Raw genomic sequence first — 19,353 nt, forward strand, 5'->3', positions numbered from 1 at the left:
TCATTAATATGTATTTTTTGTATTTTTTTCTAAAATTCGAGACTGTATATAAACCCCGTAGCGGCGGTGGTAAATTATTCCAGAACTTGGTGGCATTATACTTGAAACTTCCCCTGAAAGCCGCAGTGTGATGCTTGGGAGGACAAAGCCTTTACAATGTTCCTTTTTATAAAATTCAACACCCTGCCCTCATTTGCCCATAACAGTTTCGAATAGAGATATGCTGGCGTTTTTGTATTTATAATTCCAAACATCATACAAGCGAAGTGTAGCCTGCGGCTTTCCATGTTCAGAATATTGGCTTCTCTAAGATACGGACTCCGGGGCGCAGGCAATTTGCACTCGCTGTGTAGTACTTTTGGTGCGGGCTGAAAATGAAAATGAAATAATTATTTCAATATCATTTAAACTCATTATCGCTACATGCTGCGCATTCGAAGGCAGAATTCGGACTGGACTAGTTATCGGTCGGGTGCGGCGTACAGGATCCGATCGCACCAATTGTACCAATGTACGTCAAGGGCGTCATATTATAGCCTAAACACGTCATGGTCTGATTTGGTCCGGCCGAACATCGGACGCAGTCCGGTACTGGGCCATATTCGATTTTATATCGCCTTGTGCTCCGTAAAGTGTCTCATTTAATAAACTCCGAGTCAAATTACTATCGCTAGACGAAATTTTCGTATCAACAAATCGTGAAACTATCTGCAAGTGCTAAATAAATTATTCTATAAAAGTATTCTCAAATGACACGCTCACAAAACCAACACAATGTTCGTTCGTCACTGCGGCGCCTTAGCCACCAACCTAGCGAAACTCTCTAAGAATAAAGCGATTGCATGTAACGTGCAGTCATTGATAGATTGACAGATGACGACTATAACCTTGTAAAAAACGGAGATAGCCGAACTCCACTCCACTACGTTTTAAGCAGCTGTTCGCCTTCAAACTTAGCCGGATTATACTTCGTCGCCATATTGTAATTATTACAAATATACACTATTTCAAATTTGTGTCAAAATTTCAATTTTTACTTAGGCAGACCCGCCTCTTATTACGGTTTTTTTATGGAAAAGGAGGACAAACGAGCGTACGGGTCGGGTCACCTGGTGTTAAGTGGAATACCAGAGGAATCACAGTTGCCTTGCCGGCCATTAAGAAAACACCTAGTATTTATATCCTCTTTGTTTGCGACTGTGTGGTGAACTCATGACCTCTACTATTTACCACCGGACTGGCGGCTGTCTGTGCTTTTTTGCCTGTTTGATATTCGCCATTTTGGCGTTGTTGGCCATGTAGCGAGAGTCTGCGGTACTAAAGCTAGTGATGACAACTGCAGCAAACATCGAAAGATGGTGGGAAAATATTTACAAAAATTGTGTACTGTATTACTTTGATTCCTGAAGTATAAATAATACGGAAAACGAACGAAATTAATTCAAAATGCAAAAATACTTTAGAGTATTGTACGTTCCTTCGCAGTCATTTTTATTATACGTCAAAATTTGTTCTCTGGACGTTCGCAATTGCCGCTTCAAATAGGCACAAAAAAATTGCTGTCAAACATATGGAACAGCCTGTCCAGTGGTATTTATATAGGTCAGTGGTGGTGACTGGTGTCAAAGAATATGTAATAGTAGTAGTACAAGTAGTGGTGTACCGACTACCGAATGTCTACCGAAATATAGAATACTGTATTTTTTATAGAAAAAGGAGGACAAACGAGCGGACAGGTCACCTGGTATTAAGTGATCACTGCCGCCCACATTCTCTTGCAACACCAGAGGAATCACAGCATCGTTGCCGGCCTTTAAGGAAGGTGTACGCGCTTTTTTAGTAAGTACTAGTGGTGGTGTACCGACTACCGAGTGTCTACCGAAAGATAGAATACTATATGATAACATAATCGTGCTTTAGGTACAAAACCCAAGCATGCGCGAGCTGCTTTAATTGTAGCCATAGATATATTTTTTATTTATTTCATAAAAAAAAGGTTTCTCCAACGAGAAGAGAAAAGAACGTTGGGTAAGGGAAGCTCAGGACCGATCATCGTGGAGATCTTTCGGGGATACCTTTGTCCAGATTTTTTTTTGATGAAGTAAAGTTGTCTCTAACATGGAGAAGAAAAACAATTTTAGATACCTACCTATATATCTAAATGAGAATATAAAGTAATCCTTGCATCTCTCATCGTTCGAGTTGTAAGGTAGCTTTGGCTTTGTGACATAGTTGGTTCTAGATCTTACAGCCACAAGTAAATAGTTAAGTACAGTGAAATAGCGCATCCTGTTTTATTCTTGTGCCTCAGCGCTGATTACGCACCCTATGAGTAAGTACGACTAGATCATATTGTTAGTAAACTAATTTATTGACGACTGACATAGTGCAGTGGTTAGTGGCCTACTACTACTACTACTCTACTGGAGCTAGAGGTTGCTGGGTTCGAATCTTAGTAGGTGCGCAAACAACATACTCAGGTATCACTGCGATTTTTGAAAATTTAGCTTTACGTATAGTTAACTATTTGACCTTAAAATAGTACTACTATTTGTCCTTAAAATAGCAGTATTCTTACTCTATGTGATCAACAAAGGCTTAATGAAATATCTTGTCCACTTTGTTGTCTTCTATAGAAGCAGCATGACAGATGTTACAAAATATTTGGATAACGTTTACTGTGGCAACAATGCCAAAATAATCAAAACAAGACGCATCAACGCAACAACAGTAAATAGAAAAATATTATTGAAGTTTTACGAGGAATGCCCGTTCATGGCCACACCCATACCCAAGATCAGCAGTTTATTCACGAAGCAAGAAAAACCTCACGAAGTCACAGTAATCGACAACAACGTTAGTAAGTTCAGCAAAAGCAACGGAAAAGATCTAGTTTTAGGCACCATATCCGGATGGTTATCTGGTATGTGGGTTGTGAGGATCGGAAAAGTGGCAGCTTTCGGGTTAGGTGGCAGTGTACTGTTGCTGCACTTTGCTGCAGAGCTGGGCTACATCCACGTGAACTGGGACAGGATCCGGGAGTCCGCGGGGCAGTTCCAGCAGTGTGCGGAGCGCGCGCTGTCGTTCGTGCGCCGCAACAGCTGCTTCTCCGTTGGCTTTGTTGGAGGAGTCTGCTTCGGCGTGGCGTCCGCTTGAAATAAAATGAACCTCATGTAGATATTGCGGGTGTTATTTGCACATGTACTTTCCGCTAGCTTCTGCTCAATTTTTAAAATCATCTCTCGTACGCCACTATAACGTTCACAAAGTTACATTTGTCTCTATTCAGTCATCAAAGCCCTTGAACTGTTATATAATATTTTACTGTGGGAAGGCTCTTTTGCACAGGATGCCGGCTAGATTATGGGTACCACAACGGCGCCTATTTCTGCCGTGAAGCAATAATGTGTAAACATTACTGTGTTTCGGTCTGAAGGGCGCAGTAGCTAGTGAAATTACCGGGCAAATGAGACTTAACATCTTATGTCTCAAGGTGACGAGCGCAATTGTAGTGCCGCTCAGAATTTTTGCTTTTTTCTAGAATCCTGAGCAGCACTGCATTGTAATGGGCATGGCGTATCAATTATCATCAGCTGGACGTCCTGCTCGTCTCGTCCCTTATTTTCACAAATTTGCCAGCCAAAACGTTAATATCACAGCTGTCCTACAAAAATAATACTGCAAGATAAAAGTCTCCAAAATCATGGAAAGCAATGTGAATCGCTAGCTCCTGTTTGCGTAGACCACATCACCAGCTTATGATATAATGAGAGTTTTGCCTACACTATGGTCATATGACATGAGTACCTTTTAAAAACGCTTCTCAAACTACCAGTGTTCGAGAATGACGGCGATTGTCATGATATCAATATTTTGAGTACAAACACATTTCGACGTGGTTTGATCATGTGGAGAAAATGTAGGAGGAGGTCAACTGAAGTCCGACAGCATTTGTCCTCTGCTATTCTTGATATCGTAACCGAAGCAAACAGTAATGAATTATGAAGTTACATATAAACGACCTTAAATATTAAGGATAAGATAATTGATAGGTATTGAACAAATATTGTTTTATAGAAGATCTTGAAAATGCCGCCAAGCTATATATAGATATTACATTCCGTAATAAATATTTATAAATAATATGACGCTGAAGTAACTAAAGAGCCTTAACTAATTGATAAGTTATTCGTGTGGTTATAAAAAAATAATGACAAATAATAAAAAAATAAAATTTATTGAGTACAAGTAGCTGCATCAATCCACACACACTGTATGTAAATAAAGGTTTTATGCGAGCATTTTATTAATGATTATAAACATATATTTAAAGAAGCCACCACTAGTAACGGCCAGTCATGATGCATGGACCAGCCATCATTTAACCTGATATGGTCGAAGGAAGCGATGATTGTTTTAGGGACAGGAATGACCCGCTCTACGACGTCACCACGAGCAATATCATTTAAAGGGGCATGACGAAGCCTGCCACCAGAACTCAACCAAATAACAAGAAAGAATATATATCTACATTTTATTAACTCACTAAAAACCTCAACTCAACTACACTGACCATTTTCTCTTTATTTACATACTTAGAATTCATTATTAATAAAAAATTTATAATAAAATTAATTAAAAACTCAAATCCTTTAGGGCAAATCATTACTAAGCTTTGTTATTTTTTAAATAATCCTTTCTATTTTAATAGCAGTTTTCTTCAAAACTTCGTTTTGGCTTTGAACTTCTTGTGAGCCATTTCGATTAAGTTATCAGGATGCTTTGTATCAAATCTAACACAATTGCTGATCTGTAGCTTGCTCAGCCTGGAAGTCAGCGAGAGTATTTTTTTATTTCTAGTAATAATATTATGCCTTTCATACATACATCTCATTTTTATGAACAATTAAAATTTTTATGTAAGTAGGTATTATTAGTTATAATAGTAATCTTAAAATCTCCTTAAATTTAGCTCTATGCGACCTTCTTGGTTCCATCTTTATATAGCCTGAACAGTTCTTCTTGCAGCACAAAAATACAATCAATATTACCTCATAATAATACACTTCTTTTTCGACGATGAAGTCACATACGTTTTGCGTTGCGTACAAATTTCGGGTCTCCCAGCATTTCTTACCGCATATATCACGAAACTGCTTACAGGAGTAGATCAGGTTAAACGTTAGCCTATTTCCACCACCTGCAAGTTGATGTCTGCTATTCTGCAACCTTTTTTGCCCCGTACAACCGTGTAGTGAAATAATAAACACGTAATATCAGTGTGAGAACAATTTCAACATTGATTAATCGTGGCTATTCCAACCACGATTCAAAATTTCTAGAAATTCCTAGAATACAGTAATTAATTTGTTAATTCGAAGTTCGTTTAAACCCAAAGAGACCTTGAACATTATTATGCTAAAAATAAAAACGGTTTCGGAGTTGGTGAGTCTAATAAAAAATGTGACGTTTTAACATACCCGTTCGATGAGCTTATTAAATTACCATTCTGTGAAGGGTTATTTCCTGATTACCTTGAAAATATTCATAATGAAGCTGGGAGGTATTTATCATTATTTCTCAAAGTGAGCGATAACACCCACTTGTGGGCGTTAAAGGGCCCAGAAAAAAAGGGTAGGCATTGGCGCGTCGGGAGCGATGGTTGATTTGTAATGCCATTTAGATAGTTTATATTTAAAATTTCAAATAAGGGTGTGTGTGCACTCATCCGTGGTTTTAAAGATCCATGAAAAAAAAGCGATCTGATTGTAGGTTTTTGTATGTCGGCCTCTTTGAAGAATCACGGATACGAATATAAAACGTATGAGCACAGACGCTCTAATTAGTTTATATTTTTGCCCTGATGTATGATGGTATAAAACTAGAAATACTTGTACAAGAAGTGTATAAAAAATTGGGGGCGCTGAAAAATAATTGATTTTCAAAGGGGGCGGTAAAAAAAATAAGTTTGATAATCTCTGGCATATAAAAAAGAACACTTCAGATTTTAATAATTACCGACCTATTGCCCTATTACTTACATCAGCGAAATTATTTTAAGCTGCAATGGTAATACGCCTGATTAGTTCTAGAAAAAACAATGTCCTACACAACAACCAAAATGGTTCCAGGAGAAACCATTCTACTAGCTATATATATACAGGTATGTGCAAAAATATTTGAGACATACTGCTACATACTCCTTGACATGAACAAAGCGTACGATAGACTCTCAAATGATAACTTATTAGACAAATTATACGTCTCAGGAATTGGAGGAACTGCCCACAACTGGTTCAAAAATAACCTTGATAACTGTTTCCAGTATTTCAATATAGAAAATACTAATCCTGGGACCGAAAAGATAGATCTCATTAAATGCGATAAAGCTCACTTATCCGGATCGAATCCATAGGGCAATGCAAAAAATCATACAATGAACATAATAATCTACAATTTAATGTTATATACACATTTTAACCAAACCAAAAAATCCATTGAAAAATTTAATTAAGTATTACATAATTTCACAAACTGTTAACACAGATACACTTCTGGAAATTGAGACTCCCACATGACATGGAATCTGTACTTACAAAAGATACCGACTAAAACAAATTTTAATAGTTTAAATTTATTTTATTATTTTCTATATAAAGAGTGTTATTTATTAAGTCATGTGTCCAATTCACTTAAACTGAATAAATAGTCACTAAAATGAGAAATTTCAAATCATTTGGAGTTTATTATGTACCTATATGTATGCAGTTATTATTTATTAGTTATATTCACACCCCAGATTCTAATATGAAATATTACCTAATATGCATACCACGATACAAAATATTGGAATCACGTATTCTTAAAAAACATTCGGACTAATTCTACTTTAAGTAAACTAAAGAAATACGAAGTTGTAGTCAGGTCAGGTCTATATAGATCATGCATTTACACTTGCCAACCAAACTCTATTTATTAATGTATGCTAAGTGGCGTTCGGGAAGCACCATAAAATATTCTCGTGCAGAATACTACAGTGTCTGAATATGAAGGCTTTTAACTAGAGTGTGTTACCAGTGATTACATACGGAACGTGGTCGCTAACTGTGGGCCTTATGAGGAAGCTCATTGTCGCTCAGAGGGCAATGGAGAGGGCTATGGTCGGAGTTTTCCTGCGAGAGCGAATCAGAAACGAGGAGATCCGTAGGAGAACCAAAGTCACCGATATAGCCCACATAATTGCGGAATTAAAGTGGCAGTGGGCAGGGTTATAGCTCTACGGACAGATGGCCGCTGGGGCAGTAAAGGCCTCGAATGGCGACCACGTACCGGAAGACCTAGTGTTGGTCATTTGGTGACATTAGGTAGAGATTCGAATTGTTGGTTCTGCCCGGCGTAAAACCTCGCAGTTTGCCGGGCACTTCTTAGTGCCACAAGCTAACGAGAATCAGATGCTTTTAGACTATTCTAGCTTATCAATCGCATTTGGTTTGCGCATCCCTAGAATAGTTATTTTTATGGAAGAGGAGAACCAACGAGCATACGGATCAAGCACATAAGTTCTCCATATGTGCCTCAGCAGAAGGCAAAACTCTTGTTGCCGCAGTGCGAGCCGTCTCTCCCGCCATGCTATCTTGTACGATACTATCTTGAGCCGTTTGGTATGGTAACTGTTCAGTAATGGCGAAGACATCGAGAAATAGATGTGAAATTGCTACGATAACAATTTGCCAGTACACCTACAATTTAGCTGACCATTATAGTAATCGATTATCTTGAATGCTTTTCATCCCTACTAATATTATAAATGTGAATGTAAGTTTGTTACATTTTCACGCCCAAACCACTGAACCGATTTTGATGAAATTTAGTACAGAGATAGGCAAGAGCTTGGGAAAGGACATAGGCTACCTTTTATTGCGATTAAAAAGCTTGGCGGGAAAGTTTGTCATTATCGAATATAACACCATTAAAATTTGTATTTACGAACTTGATAAGAAATAAATAAGTATTTGTTATCACCATATATACCATCAGGTATGTGTGCTCGTTTGTCCTCCTCTTCTTTAAAAAAAAAACAGCACCGGCTCCTTTACTCAAAAGGGTAGATCGAGGTAATTTAAAAATTTTCTTCACCAACCTCCGTTTTAATGGAAAACTGGGTAAAGTTATTTTTAGTGACCAAATTATAACCGTATGTCTTATCTTTTGAAAGGCGGAAATAAACATTAAATAGTTTCTTTTGTACTGGGTCCAGTTTCAATGGTTATGTGATTTAATTGCATCCTACTAAGTATTCTAGACGACAACCTTTATTTATATTTTACTAAACGCATATTTATTTCTTAGGGCTCCTTTGTCACTCGATGCTGGCGTTATAGTAATTATACCAAGCTTTAGTTGATGTGTTGACCTGTTTTTTCATAAATTGAGTTCAAGTTTGCCTCTTGGATTGTTGTATACTTTAAAACACTCACGGATTTTTTCTTTATCACGAATTAATATATTAAGGATCAGTTGGTATCATTTGACATTTTGTGTTTTTTCTTTATTATTATGTAAAGTTTTGTATATTTGTTGCCAAACCTCCCATCGTTTGAGCCCTGCGCTAGAAGAGAAAAAAGCTTTTTTAAATGTTAAGTATAGTCCATATGTGAATGCTTATTGCTGCTTCTGTAGTTTGTTGTCTCTGATAGTTGTCTACGTCATGATCTCCTAGATATTATTTCTTTTTTATTGTGTCCGCAACATCTAACTATATATACTTAAGCATAATCATCTTATTATCAGTCTAATATAATAGTGTTAATGGTATTGTTATAACCAAAATATACAAATTTAATTTCTTTATTAGGTGGCGGAAAACTAGCTCAGCCAGCGACTCAATTAGAAGATAAGATGCAGCCGCAAGGTGGAACCACATCACTCGTGATGTCTGCAGCTTCTTTACCTACCACACAGTCAACTTTACCATTGCATTCATCAATGACAACGCTTCCGACTATCCCAGTTGCAACAATCCAACCCATGCAAAAAACATCTGAAGCATTAAAACCTCCTGAGGAGTCAATAACATTACCTTTATTACCTGAAAAACCGGAGACGGCAAAATTCATCCAACCAAAGCCTATTTCTACGAAAATTTCACCCTCTTCCATCCCAAACCCAAGTCCCAGTATAGCTACTACTAAACAAGGTCAAGTATCATATCCAAACTACAGTCGTTACATGCCATATTCAGCGCCAATATATTCAGCATTTCAACCAGTTTCTTATCCATCAATTGTTCAACCAACAACTACTGCAGTCCAACAACCTACACCAAGTCCAACGAACACATTTACAACGACACCAACAAGCGCTTTTACGTCGCCAAATGTATTTGTATCGGTTACAAATGAAGCATTAGAGGCAAAAAATAGTGTTTTAGCTATGGATCAAAATAAGAATCATGCTAATTCTGGGGCTTCATCTATTGGCGATATAAAAATTGCACAAAAAAATATAGAAAACCTCTTCCCATCTAAAACAACAAGTCCCGTGCTAAAACAAGAAATGAAAAACTCAACAAATGAACAACAAAAAAATATAACGCCAGCATCACATGAAACACATCAAACAACAGCACCATTAATAGATAACGAGACCAATAAGAAAATACCTGCGGAGAGATTTAGTTTGAAGACAAGTATACCTATATGTAAAATCGACTTTAAATGTGTGAATCCTTCAGATAACTTTTTATGTACTTCAAAACAAAAGACAATTTTTAATCCTTTATTTAATACATCTAGCCACGATAACACAAATAACATTTCAATACAAGGTTCCTCAGATAAAAAAGAAATTGAGGATAAAATAGACAATAATGTAACAAACAACACAATTAGTACATTACTAACAGCTGCTGAAGTAATAAATCAATCTGAGACAAAGACTACAGACGTTGAAACCAAAGACAATGATGATAATTTTTTACAATGCAGTAAATCACAAGCAAAGCCTATATTTAATCCTTTGAATATTGAATCTTCAACTATTCATAAAATCCAGAACGATGTCTTGACCGAAAGAGATCAAACTGGTCAAATTCTACTTATTCAGAATAAAAAATCATGTAACAATAAAATGTTGTTAACAATACAACAGCAACCTCCGCATCTAATGATTCAACGAACACCTGTTGAGCCAAAAAACATGCAGACTCCTTCACGACCATCATCAATTCAAACAAAAAAGTGTAAAGAAGAATTAATAAACAGTAGTGGAACGTCATCAAAGGTAGTTTCACTAAAAAGAATGCACCAAGACAATTGTGATGAAAATGATTTCGAAAATCTTATAACAGAAAATCAAATATATGGCAATAAGATAGTCGTGAGGGAGAAATCACAAGGCATATTGCAAGAGAAAGATGTAAAACCTAAAAGTAATACAGAAATTTATATATCGACTGAGAACAAAAACGTTTTAGTACAGCCGAATTTCGTATATCTTAGTAAAGTACCAACAAATGTCATGATGATTAAAAAAAGCAATCAGACGAGCAGTGATAACAATAAGTTTAAAATGTCAGTACATGAAAACAAAGAAAGTTTTGAAAATATACTCAATGAGGGTCAAATTAATACGTCTAAATCAGTCTCAAATGATGAGGTTAATATACAAAATACACAAAATTTAGAAAATGCTAATAAGGACGATACTGTTATTTTCCATACACCAACATCAAAAATTCTCATGAATCCAAAAATAGTTTATAAAATGCCCTTTATAATTGATGCTGATATTAACAATATAAAAGACAGCTCTAATACTAAATGTACAAACATGAAAGAAGAAAAAAATAATTTATCACCTAAACAAGCTCACGATAAAGTATATTTCGCTTGTCAAATGGATTCCAAATCTCAACCAAAATTATTGATAACTAACATACGACCCAACATTTCCAAATGTGATGAAATGAGTACAATAGACAGTTATGAAAAAAAGAAACGATTAAAGCGCTTAAAATATTTGACAAAACGAGAAACAAAAGATAGCATGGATAACAAGAAACAAAAACAAAAAGAACCCGAAGAAGATAACAGTGATCATATTTTAACACCTGAGAAAATGGTCATAGAAATGTATTACGAATTCATGACTAAAAACAGACAAGCCGTGGAATCTGAAAGCGATTATGGTGATGATGATGATATAACTGAGTACAATAAGATCATAGACAATTTTGGATCGCATAAGGAAAACAGACATGGGAAAAAACAATTTCTATCTACCTTCAGGCTTGCCACTAGTGAGGAGTATCAAGGTATGTTAAACTCCTGAAAGTAATACTTATATTCTATTGTTAATATTATTTGGTACTATGTGTTTTATTAACTTGCATTTAAAATCTCCACGTGGTTATGTATTCGTTTTCTCCCGATTATCTTTACAACTGATTGTATCCTTACCAATATTTTTTTTAATTTCAGAAAAGATAATGGCTCGTGAGGAAAGATCAATCAAAAGTGACGCAGTTGCTTCTGCTTACATATCCGTAGGGCGCATCGATCGGCTTAAAAATGAAATAACACCTGTTTTAAGCTTCATGAAACCCAAAAACTTATCTCAAAATGTGGTAAAATTTTTAGAAGAAAAGGGAATCAGACAGCGAAGTAAACAATTGTTTTTGGCACATCTGAACCTGAGTCAAGTTTCAAGACAGTATCGAGATGGTAAGAATCGAACACGGTTTATTTTGTTTCTTTCAATGAGCTCGAGCAAATATCGAGCTATTTTGTGTACCTAGCTTTTTTCAAATGATTCGGAACTGGTAAATTCCCATTTCTTCAGCTATATTGTAACTTGCCGATGATCCACTTTTGGAAAAGGATCGTCCATTTTATTCGGAAGATGTCGACCAGGGCGACGTGCATGTCCGATATTAAAATCCCCTGACTGAAAAGTTAACGTTTAAACCATCTTTGTGCTACTCTTACTAACACTGTACATAAAACTTATAATATTTTGAAAAAATAAAATGAAAAATAGCTTATTGAAAATATCTTTATTAAGATCTAACCTTTTTATTATATCAACACCAGCTAGGTACAAAAAGTACCAAAAGCCAAAGAGATTTTATTACAAGTTTATACATACTTTTCTCCTTCGATCTATTACACAAATTAATTATTATTTAAATATAAGAACTCAGTAACTTTTAGTTTTAGGCATTAAACAACCTTTGTTATAGCGTATGAAGCCGCGTGGCATGGTGTTATAAGCGAAAGAAAACGGCGAGCAACATGTTGGGAAAAATTGAGACCAAAACTTCCAAAACAAGTGCCCACCAGCTCAGAGCTATCAGACACCACCGCCCAACTGAAAATTATGCATGAAATCAAACATCATGTGAATGAGAACAACAAGCTGATCATAAAGAGAATAGACTTCTGTCTCGAAGATGGTGGAAGCATAAAAGAACTCGCCGAACAGAATTTTTCAGAATTGAATAAATTATCCCAAATGGCTGATACGAGCGTAAAACACTTCAGCGGTCATGATGTGAAGAAACTAGATTTCAATCCAGGGTATGACTTTGAAAAAATCCAGACAGTAGGCCGTCCACTCCAGAACTTTACTGAAATTACCGTTCCAAATATTTACAAAATATTTTCAATAAAAAGTGTGGAAACTGCAGTGACCTCTAAATATACAGATGATGTAGGAGCCAGTACGAACGAAGATAAATTATTAAAAGATGAGGAAAGAGTTCGAGATTTTGGCAGTCAAGTTTCATTACCTACACCTTGGCCAGGAATAGAGGCTTTTACACAAAGCTACAAGGAATATGAAGCAGGTAAATTTTGCCAAGTATTGGTTTTTTAAATTATTTTCTTTATTAATAAGAAAACTTTTAGTCAAACTCATTTAGCGGTTACACAAACATACTGTTTGCATTGTTCCTGTTTTATATTTCTCGATACAACTATAAGGTTTTTTTTATGAAAAACGAGAAGAAAAAAAAGAAGAGAAAGGACGAGACAAGCAGGACATTCAGCTGATGGTAATTGATACGCCCCGCCCATTACAATGCAGTACCACTCAGGATTCTTGAAAAACCCAAAAATTATGAGCGGCACTACAATTGCGCTCGTCACCTTGAGACAAGATGTTGAGTCTCATTTGCCCGGTAATTCCACTAGCTACGGCGCCCTTCAGACCGAAACACAATAATGTTTTTACATTACTCCTTCACGGCAGAAATAGGCGCCGTTGTGGTATCCATAATCTAACCCGGTATCCTCTGCAAAGGAGCCTCCTACTGGTATGTTAGGAGGATAAGCGAGCCAGCGACTCCGGTTGAGGCTGGTGTGATAGCAGAGAGTCACGTAATTTCCGGTCTTGTTCCGTGGGTAGTGTAATTTGCTTAGGTATGTACGATGATAAGGTACACGAAGTTAATTGTTATCTCTTATAGACCTCTCTAGTTGGCTTTTCTATTTGTAACTCGAGATACATTGATCTACGAATATTCGTCAGTATGGTAACGTATCACAGTGCATCTTAAGATATGTTATCATATGCCTGTAATTTCTTCTTCTATATTTTTTAAATATTGTATCTGTTATTAAGTGTATTCAAGCGGAAGATCGGCGCTGAGCATGCGTAACATGCCATGTGTCAGCATATGCCGTGCTTGAGTTTATTTGCGGCTAACGTTCCTAGTCTTTTTAATAATTATGGTATTTTTTATTTTTTGTGATATTTTTAGCTGCAAATAAAATATTGTATTATTATTATTTTGTCTTATATAAGCACAGTTATGAAGATAGTAGCAAAGCGTACTTGATTATAGATTATATTTCAAGATACTTTCTGACATACGGAGCTATATTTCATTATACCTTCCAGCCCGCACGAGAGATATGGCAGAACTAAGTCGTCGCAACACGTGTCTGCGTGTGGAGTCCGCGCACGTCACACGCAACGCGTCCAGAGACTCCGACAGAGCCAAAGTGCTGTTGACAGAGCTGAACAACTTGGCAAACGAAGAAGCTTCTGTGAGGCATTCCATTCACAAACTGTACGCCGCTATTGACATCGTTAATAACTATTGCGAATGATGTCAATAGAATGGAATAGTCTTCAACATAGAACATGACGTCATCTCCATCTAGAAGTTCCAACACAAACCGATAGCTAACCATTGATGTTTTATAAATAACCAGACTCCTAAACACCAATTAAAAGATCGTCAAAAATATCCGAGTGGTGGCGTATATACGTATACATTAATTTATACAGATAACATTAAAACATTCATTCAAATTAACACCTTATATCGTGGGAGTAATGTTCAAAAACTTTTGCATACGCTCATTAGAAGCTATTATAGTGTGAAAGAGACGGACGTTTCTTTTCGACTCTGTCGCGCATTTCGTCGGCAATGTACCTATTTTGTTTTGTAATTATTTAGCAGAATCATTAAAATCATAAAGTTAGTTACATATTTTTGTTAATTTAAAGGGGCACTTACCTCTAATACGACACTCCATTCTTTTTGAGTTTGGATATGCTGTTATTTGGACAGTTTTGTCATTGCGTGGCGTTGTATTCAAAGCGCGGTTGAAACACAACGAGACAAAAACTCTGCCTAATAGACGCGTTTGCTTCACAAAATTTTTGAGCGTGATTGTGAGTTGAGTTGTTTATTGTACGTCAATGTCGTTAACATAAAATATTAGTGTGGCATGTTAAGTTTATGTGGCCGAATACGATGAACTTTAAATATCTCTCTTACGCGTGAATGTATATATTAGAACAGTATAATATAATCGTATAGTCGAACAGCACATTTTGGGCTAATACTTCAAAAGCGGGGCGTTTAGACATTATGCATTCAAAATTGTAATAAACAAATGGGATACCCCTTGGAAGTTTGTACAAGGTGGCCCCTATTTTTATATACCTACAAGGTACATGTAAGGAACGCTATATTTTTTACCTAAGAAACAAACATAATAATATTCTGTTATGTTAATTGTATAATACTTTTAACTAGTCAGGAACAAATATTGTATAATATTATTTTCTAACTTAAATTAAAATACTGTAGTGTTGTGTGAGTGTCGTCGTAATAAGCGATGAAACGGATATCCGACAACTAGCCAATCTGGCTAATTTTTGCTATGCAGAGGGATGACGGATAGCGAAGAAAGGTAATATCCGGCCCCGTACAGATTAGATATTACACTATAAATAACAAGTACCACAATAGCTTTTAATAAACACATAATACTATGTTTTATAAATAAAGATTCATTCAATTAGGCTTCGAATCAGGGGCGAATTTTTATACGGGTCCCGCCAAGACACGCTACACCACTGTTTCGAATATAATATATTAAACACAAGGAAACTGTTAAAAATACATTTGTACTAAATGTGCGATGTAATCAAGATGAATGAAATTTATTTGCTGATTTTATCATTTTTAGTATACATAGACGTTCATTACTATTATGAAAAATAATAATTTAAATTGTTTCACAATCAGCATAGAAATTGGGAAACACAAAACCCGCACTCGATTGTATGAAACGTACTGTACGTTTGATTGATAACTTGGTAACACTGAAAATGTTTAGAAAATGAAAAACGGCTTAATGTAGAAAGTTGCCAATACTTTTATTGTTTTTCGAAGAAATCTCCGTTCCTCTCTACACATCGTCGCATTCGATGGCACTACTGAGAAAAGCAGTGGGCCCATTCTTCCTTCCTTTCTATGGCATTTTCGTACGCTTTCACCGAATCTTCAGGGCTTGTAAAGCGAATACCTCGATTTTATCTTTAGTTCTTGGGAATAAATAAAAGTGGCAGGGCACCAGGTCAGGACTGTATGACGGATGACTCATTATCTCGCCACCTGCCATAGTCAAATATTCAACAGTCCGTTTTGCGGAGTGCACTGAAGCATTGTCGTGGTGAAGGAAGATTCTGCTTCGAGGGCTTTCGAATTTTTTCCAAGACAACAGGCAAACAGCGATTGACATACCAGTCTGCAGTAACTGTACTTCCATCTTCTAGCACAATTGTCGCGAAATGACCTTTCCGACCCTTGATTGCCTCATTCTTTAATGAGGCAATCATCTTTTTTCCTTGACTTCTTCCTTTCTTTACCTTAGTCGGCCGATCCTCGAAAGGAAACACGCACTGAGCACGTAGCAATATATCCAGCTTTCATCACCTGTGACGATGTCAAATACAGCATTTGAGTCACCGCCGTTGAACTTATCTAACATTTGGCGACACCGGTCCATGTGAAGGTGTTTCTGGTCGTCGGTTAAAGTATGGGGAATCCATCTGGTATTAAGCTTCTTGACGCCTTAATGTTCGTGTAATATCTTTTGAACTTGACTTATACCAATGCCTAGGCTTGCCCGTAAAAAGGCATAAAAGGCAATTTTTTTCTCAAAATTGATTCCTTTAGAATTCTTTTTGATGTCATTTCTTATACTACTAGATACTACTACCGCTTCGGAAACAAAAGGCGCTCTGAGAGAGAATGAAATTGAATTGAAATTTCAATAAAAATATACAATACGTATCTGTTGATAGGTCACTCTCTTATCTTCCTCTATCATGCGCAGCACAGCACTGATGTTATCTTCAGTAGTCGCTGTTAAAGAACGTCCCTCATGCGGATCATCATTGAGATTGCTACGTCCAAGCTTAAACTCGTTAAACCAATTGTTAATAGTGGCACGAGATGGGGCTTCATTAGGAATTCATAACCGCAGCCAATCACAGCTTTGTTGTTGAGTAAACCCACATCGAAAGCCATAATAAATCACTGACCGAAAATTTTCGCGCGTTAGGCTCATTTTCACGTGTAACAAGAGTTTTAGACTTGCCGCCAATTCACAAAAACAAATGTAAAATGAATGCAATATACTACATAAGGCTACCAAAGAGTTCAAAAAAAGTTTTCATAAGCAATGTTTTATAACTGGCCAGTTCCAAACATTTTCAGTGTTACCCACGTAGATTGACAAATGACGGTTATAATCATGTAAAAAAACGGAGATAGCCGAAATCCAGTACGTTTTAAAAACAACTGTTCGCTTTTAAACTTAGATGGATACGTCGTCGCCAGTCGCATTACTGTAATTACTGATATTTCAAACTTATATCAAATGACTGTACGTTTTATACTAAACTAAATTTCAATTTCTACTTAGGCAGTCTCGCCTCTTACTACGTCGTATTTATATCAAATAGGTTCAGTAAATAACAAGTTTTTTTGTGATGTGATAAATGGCATGGAGCACTAAAGTCAGGTTTTGTATAAACAGTATGTTATCGTAGGTACTCTATAGAATATAGATTATAAAGTACACCTACAAGAAACAGAGTACAATAACTCTATTTTAGACTACGGCTGGCAACCCTATGCCGAATATCCGGCTATGTGGCCAAACGTCAGGTATTCAGCCAAACTATCTGTATTTATCCGTTTCATCTCTAGTAGTTTAATTAATTTCTTCTCCTTTTCTGTCCGAAGTTAATATACATTATTTATTTGTTTTTTTTTAAATAATTGTTCTATAAGTAATTGCATTGAGTAATATTACACTAATTATTAAAAACATTTACCGGTAGGTTTGTTTCCATAGAATGCCGACTAGACTTCCAAAATCGGGAAGTGCCCTTTGGCACTATATCTTTCATATACCCCAAAATCGAAAGTGCCGTACAGCACACTACGCCCTGACCATGTTCTGACCCTCATTTTGTTAATAAGATAGTTTATTTTGCATGGTCTTATAGCTTGTTTCAATAGCTTTCTTATACATTCTCTTATATCATCCTAATTATAAGCAATCTATTAATACACGTATATTAATACGCATAGACAGACTCCTGCGCGCGCGCCAAAATCGCGCCGATCTATGGCATACCACGGCGCGGGAGTACTTGCCGATTAGGGAAGGCTAGATACCACAGCGGCGCCTAATTCTGCCCTCAAACAGTAAAATATGTACAATTAGTGTTATTATGTTTCGGCGCTGTAGATGTCTCAAAGTGCGAGCGCAATTCTGATGGCGCTCAGAATTTTGGGTGTTTTAGGTACACTTTGTATTGGACAGGACGTATTACTCACCATCAGGTGTACGTCTTCTAGTCAGTTTTTCTCTCAAAATACCTGTTATCCTCAAATACTATTTGATTGATAGCTTTATTCAGATCTTCTTTCATCTAAATCCTGACACTTAAATATTAATTTCATGAAATGGTTTTACATGATGCAATATGAAATCGAAAGATACAAAAATAAACATTGTAATTTTAAATCACTTGTAGATAAAGTTTATGGTATAGTCATTAATTAAACAGTATATTTTACAATGTATTATTGTTATTATTTATCAAAATTAATGTAACTTAATAAATACGTGCAATATTTTAATAAATTTTTAGAAATAAATCTATTTCATTTAGGAAAGTGTTTTATTTGTTCCTTGATTGTAATATACTGGATCGTAATTTATATTACAACTAGCTGAAGCGACAGTCGTTGTTCATCTAATATATAAAATTCTCATGTCGCGGTGTTTGTAGTCAAACTCCTTCGAAATGGCTTGACTGATTCTCATGAAATTTTGAGTGCTTATTGGGTAGGTCTGAGATTTGGACAACATCTATTTTTCATCCCCTTAAATTTTAAGGGTGGTCCACACCAATTTTTTTTTTGATATTTTTTATTAAATTTGTTTGATTATGAGTCAGCATTAAAAATACATACAACTTCACCCATCTGCGATCAACAGTTACTTTTGTATCGCGATTTTAATATCGGCAAAACAACGTTTGCTGGGTCAGCTAGTACGAGTAATAAATAAAATATTGTTATTTATGACTTTGTATGATCACAATTGCAAATTGTCAAAAAAATCATTAATATTTGAATCAGGAGTTCTGTAAAAGGCATATAACATAACATGTCACTTTTAAAAGTTCAAGTCAGCTAGTAGATATATAAATATGGAATAAAATATTTAAATACTTGTTTTGTGTAGTATATACATATGATAAAATACATACATATATTAAAATAATGTGTGGCATTCGTCTACGGTGCGATTTTCAAGGAACTTTCTTCCATGTACAACCAAAATATGTAATATGTGCGGTGTTACCAAGACAATTCGAGGGTACCTTCAAAAAAAGCGCGTTGTCTTTAACTTTACGGCAACGCTCTTGTGTTTCCCTGGCGGTGATCACTCAACACCAGGTGACCCGTACGCTCATTTGTCCTCCTCAAAATATTAACAAGGACTTGGAGAAACTGAGCATTCTGAA

General features: G+C 36.1%; 1 protein-coding gene across 1 annotated transcript; it reads left to right on the forward strand.

Annotated features, from left to right (window-relative positions):
* Positions 1-1,710: 1,710 nt before the first annotated feature.
* On the forward strand, positions 1,711-18,444 carry LOC126967402 (uncharacterized). Its single transcript, XM_050811848.1, has 5 exons — positions 1,711-1,839; positions 8,855-11,314; positions 11,481-11,723; positions 12,242-12,847; positions 13,903-18,444. The coding sequence occupies exons 2-5, from the start codon at positions 8,899-8,901 to the stop codon at positions 14,112-14,114; spliced, it is 3,477 nt and encodes a 1,158-aa protein (XP_050667805.1). The 5' UTR covers positions 1,711-1,839; positions 8,855-8,898; the 3' UTR covers positions 14,115-18,444.
* The last annotated feature ends 909 nt before the right edge of the window (positions 18,445-19,353 follow it).

Source organism: Leptidea sinapis, chromosome 13 (genome assembly GCF_905404315.1).
Source record: "Leptidea sinapis chromosome 13, ilLepSina1.1, whole genome shotgun sequence".
NCBI lineage: Eukaryota > Metazoa > Arthropoda > Insecta > Lepidoptera > Pieridae > Leptidea > Leptidea sinapis.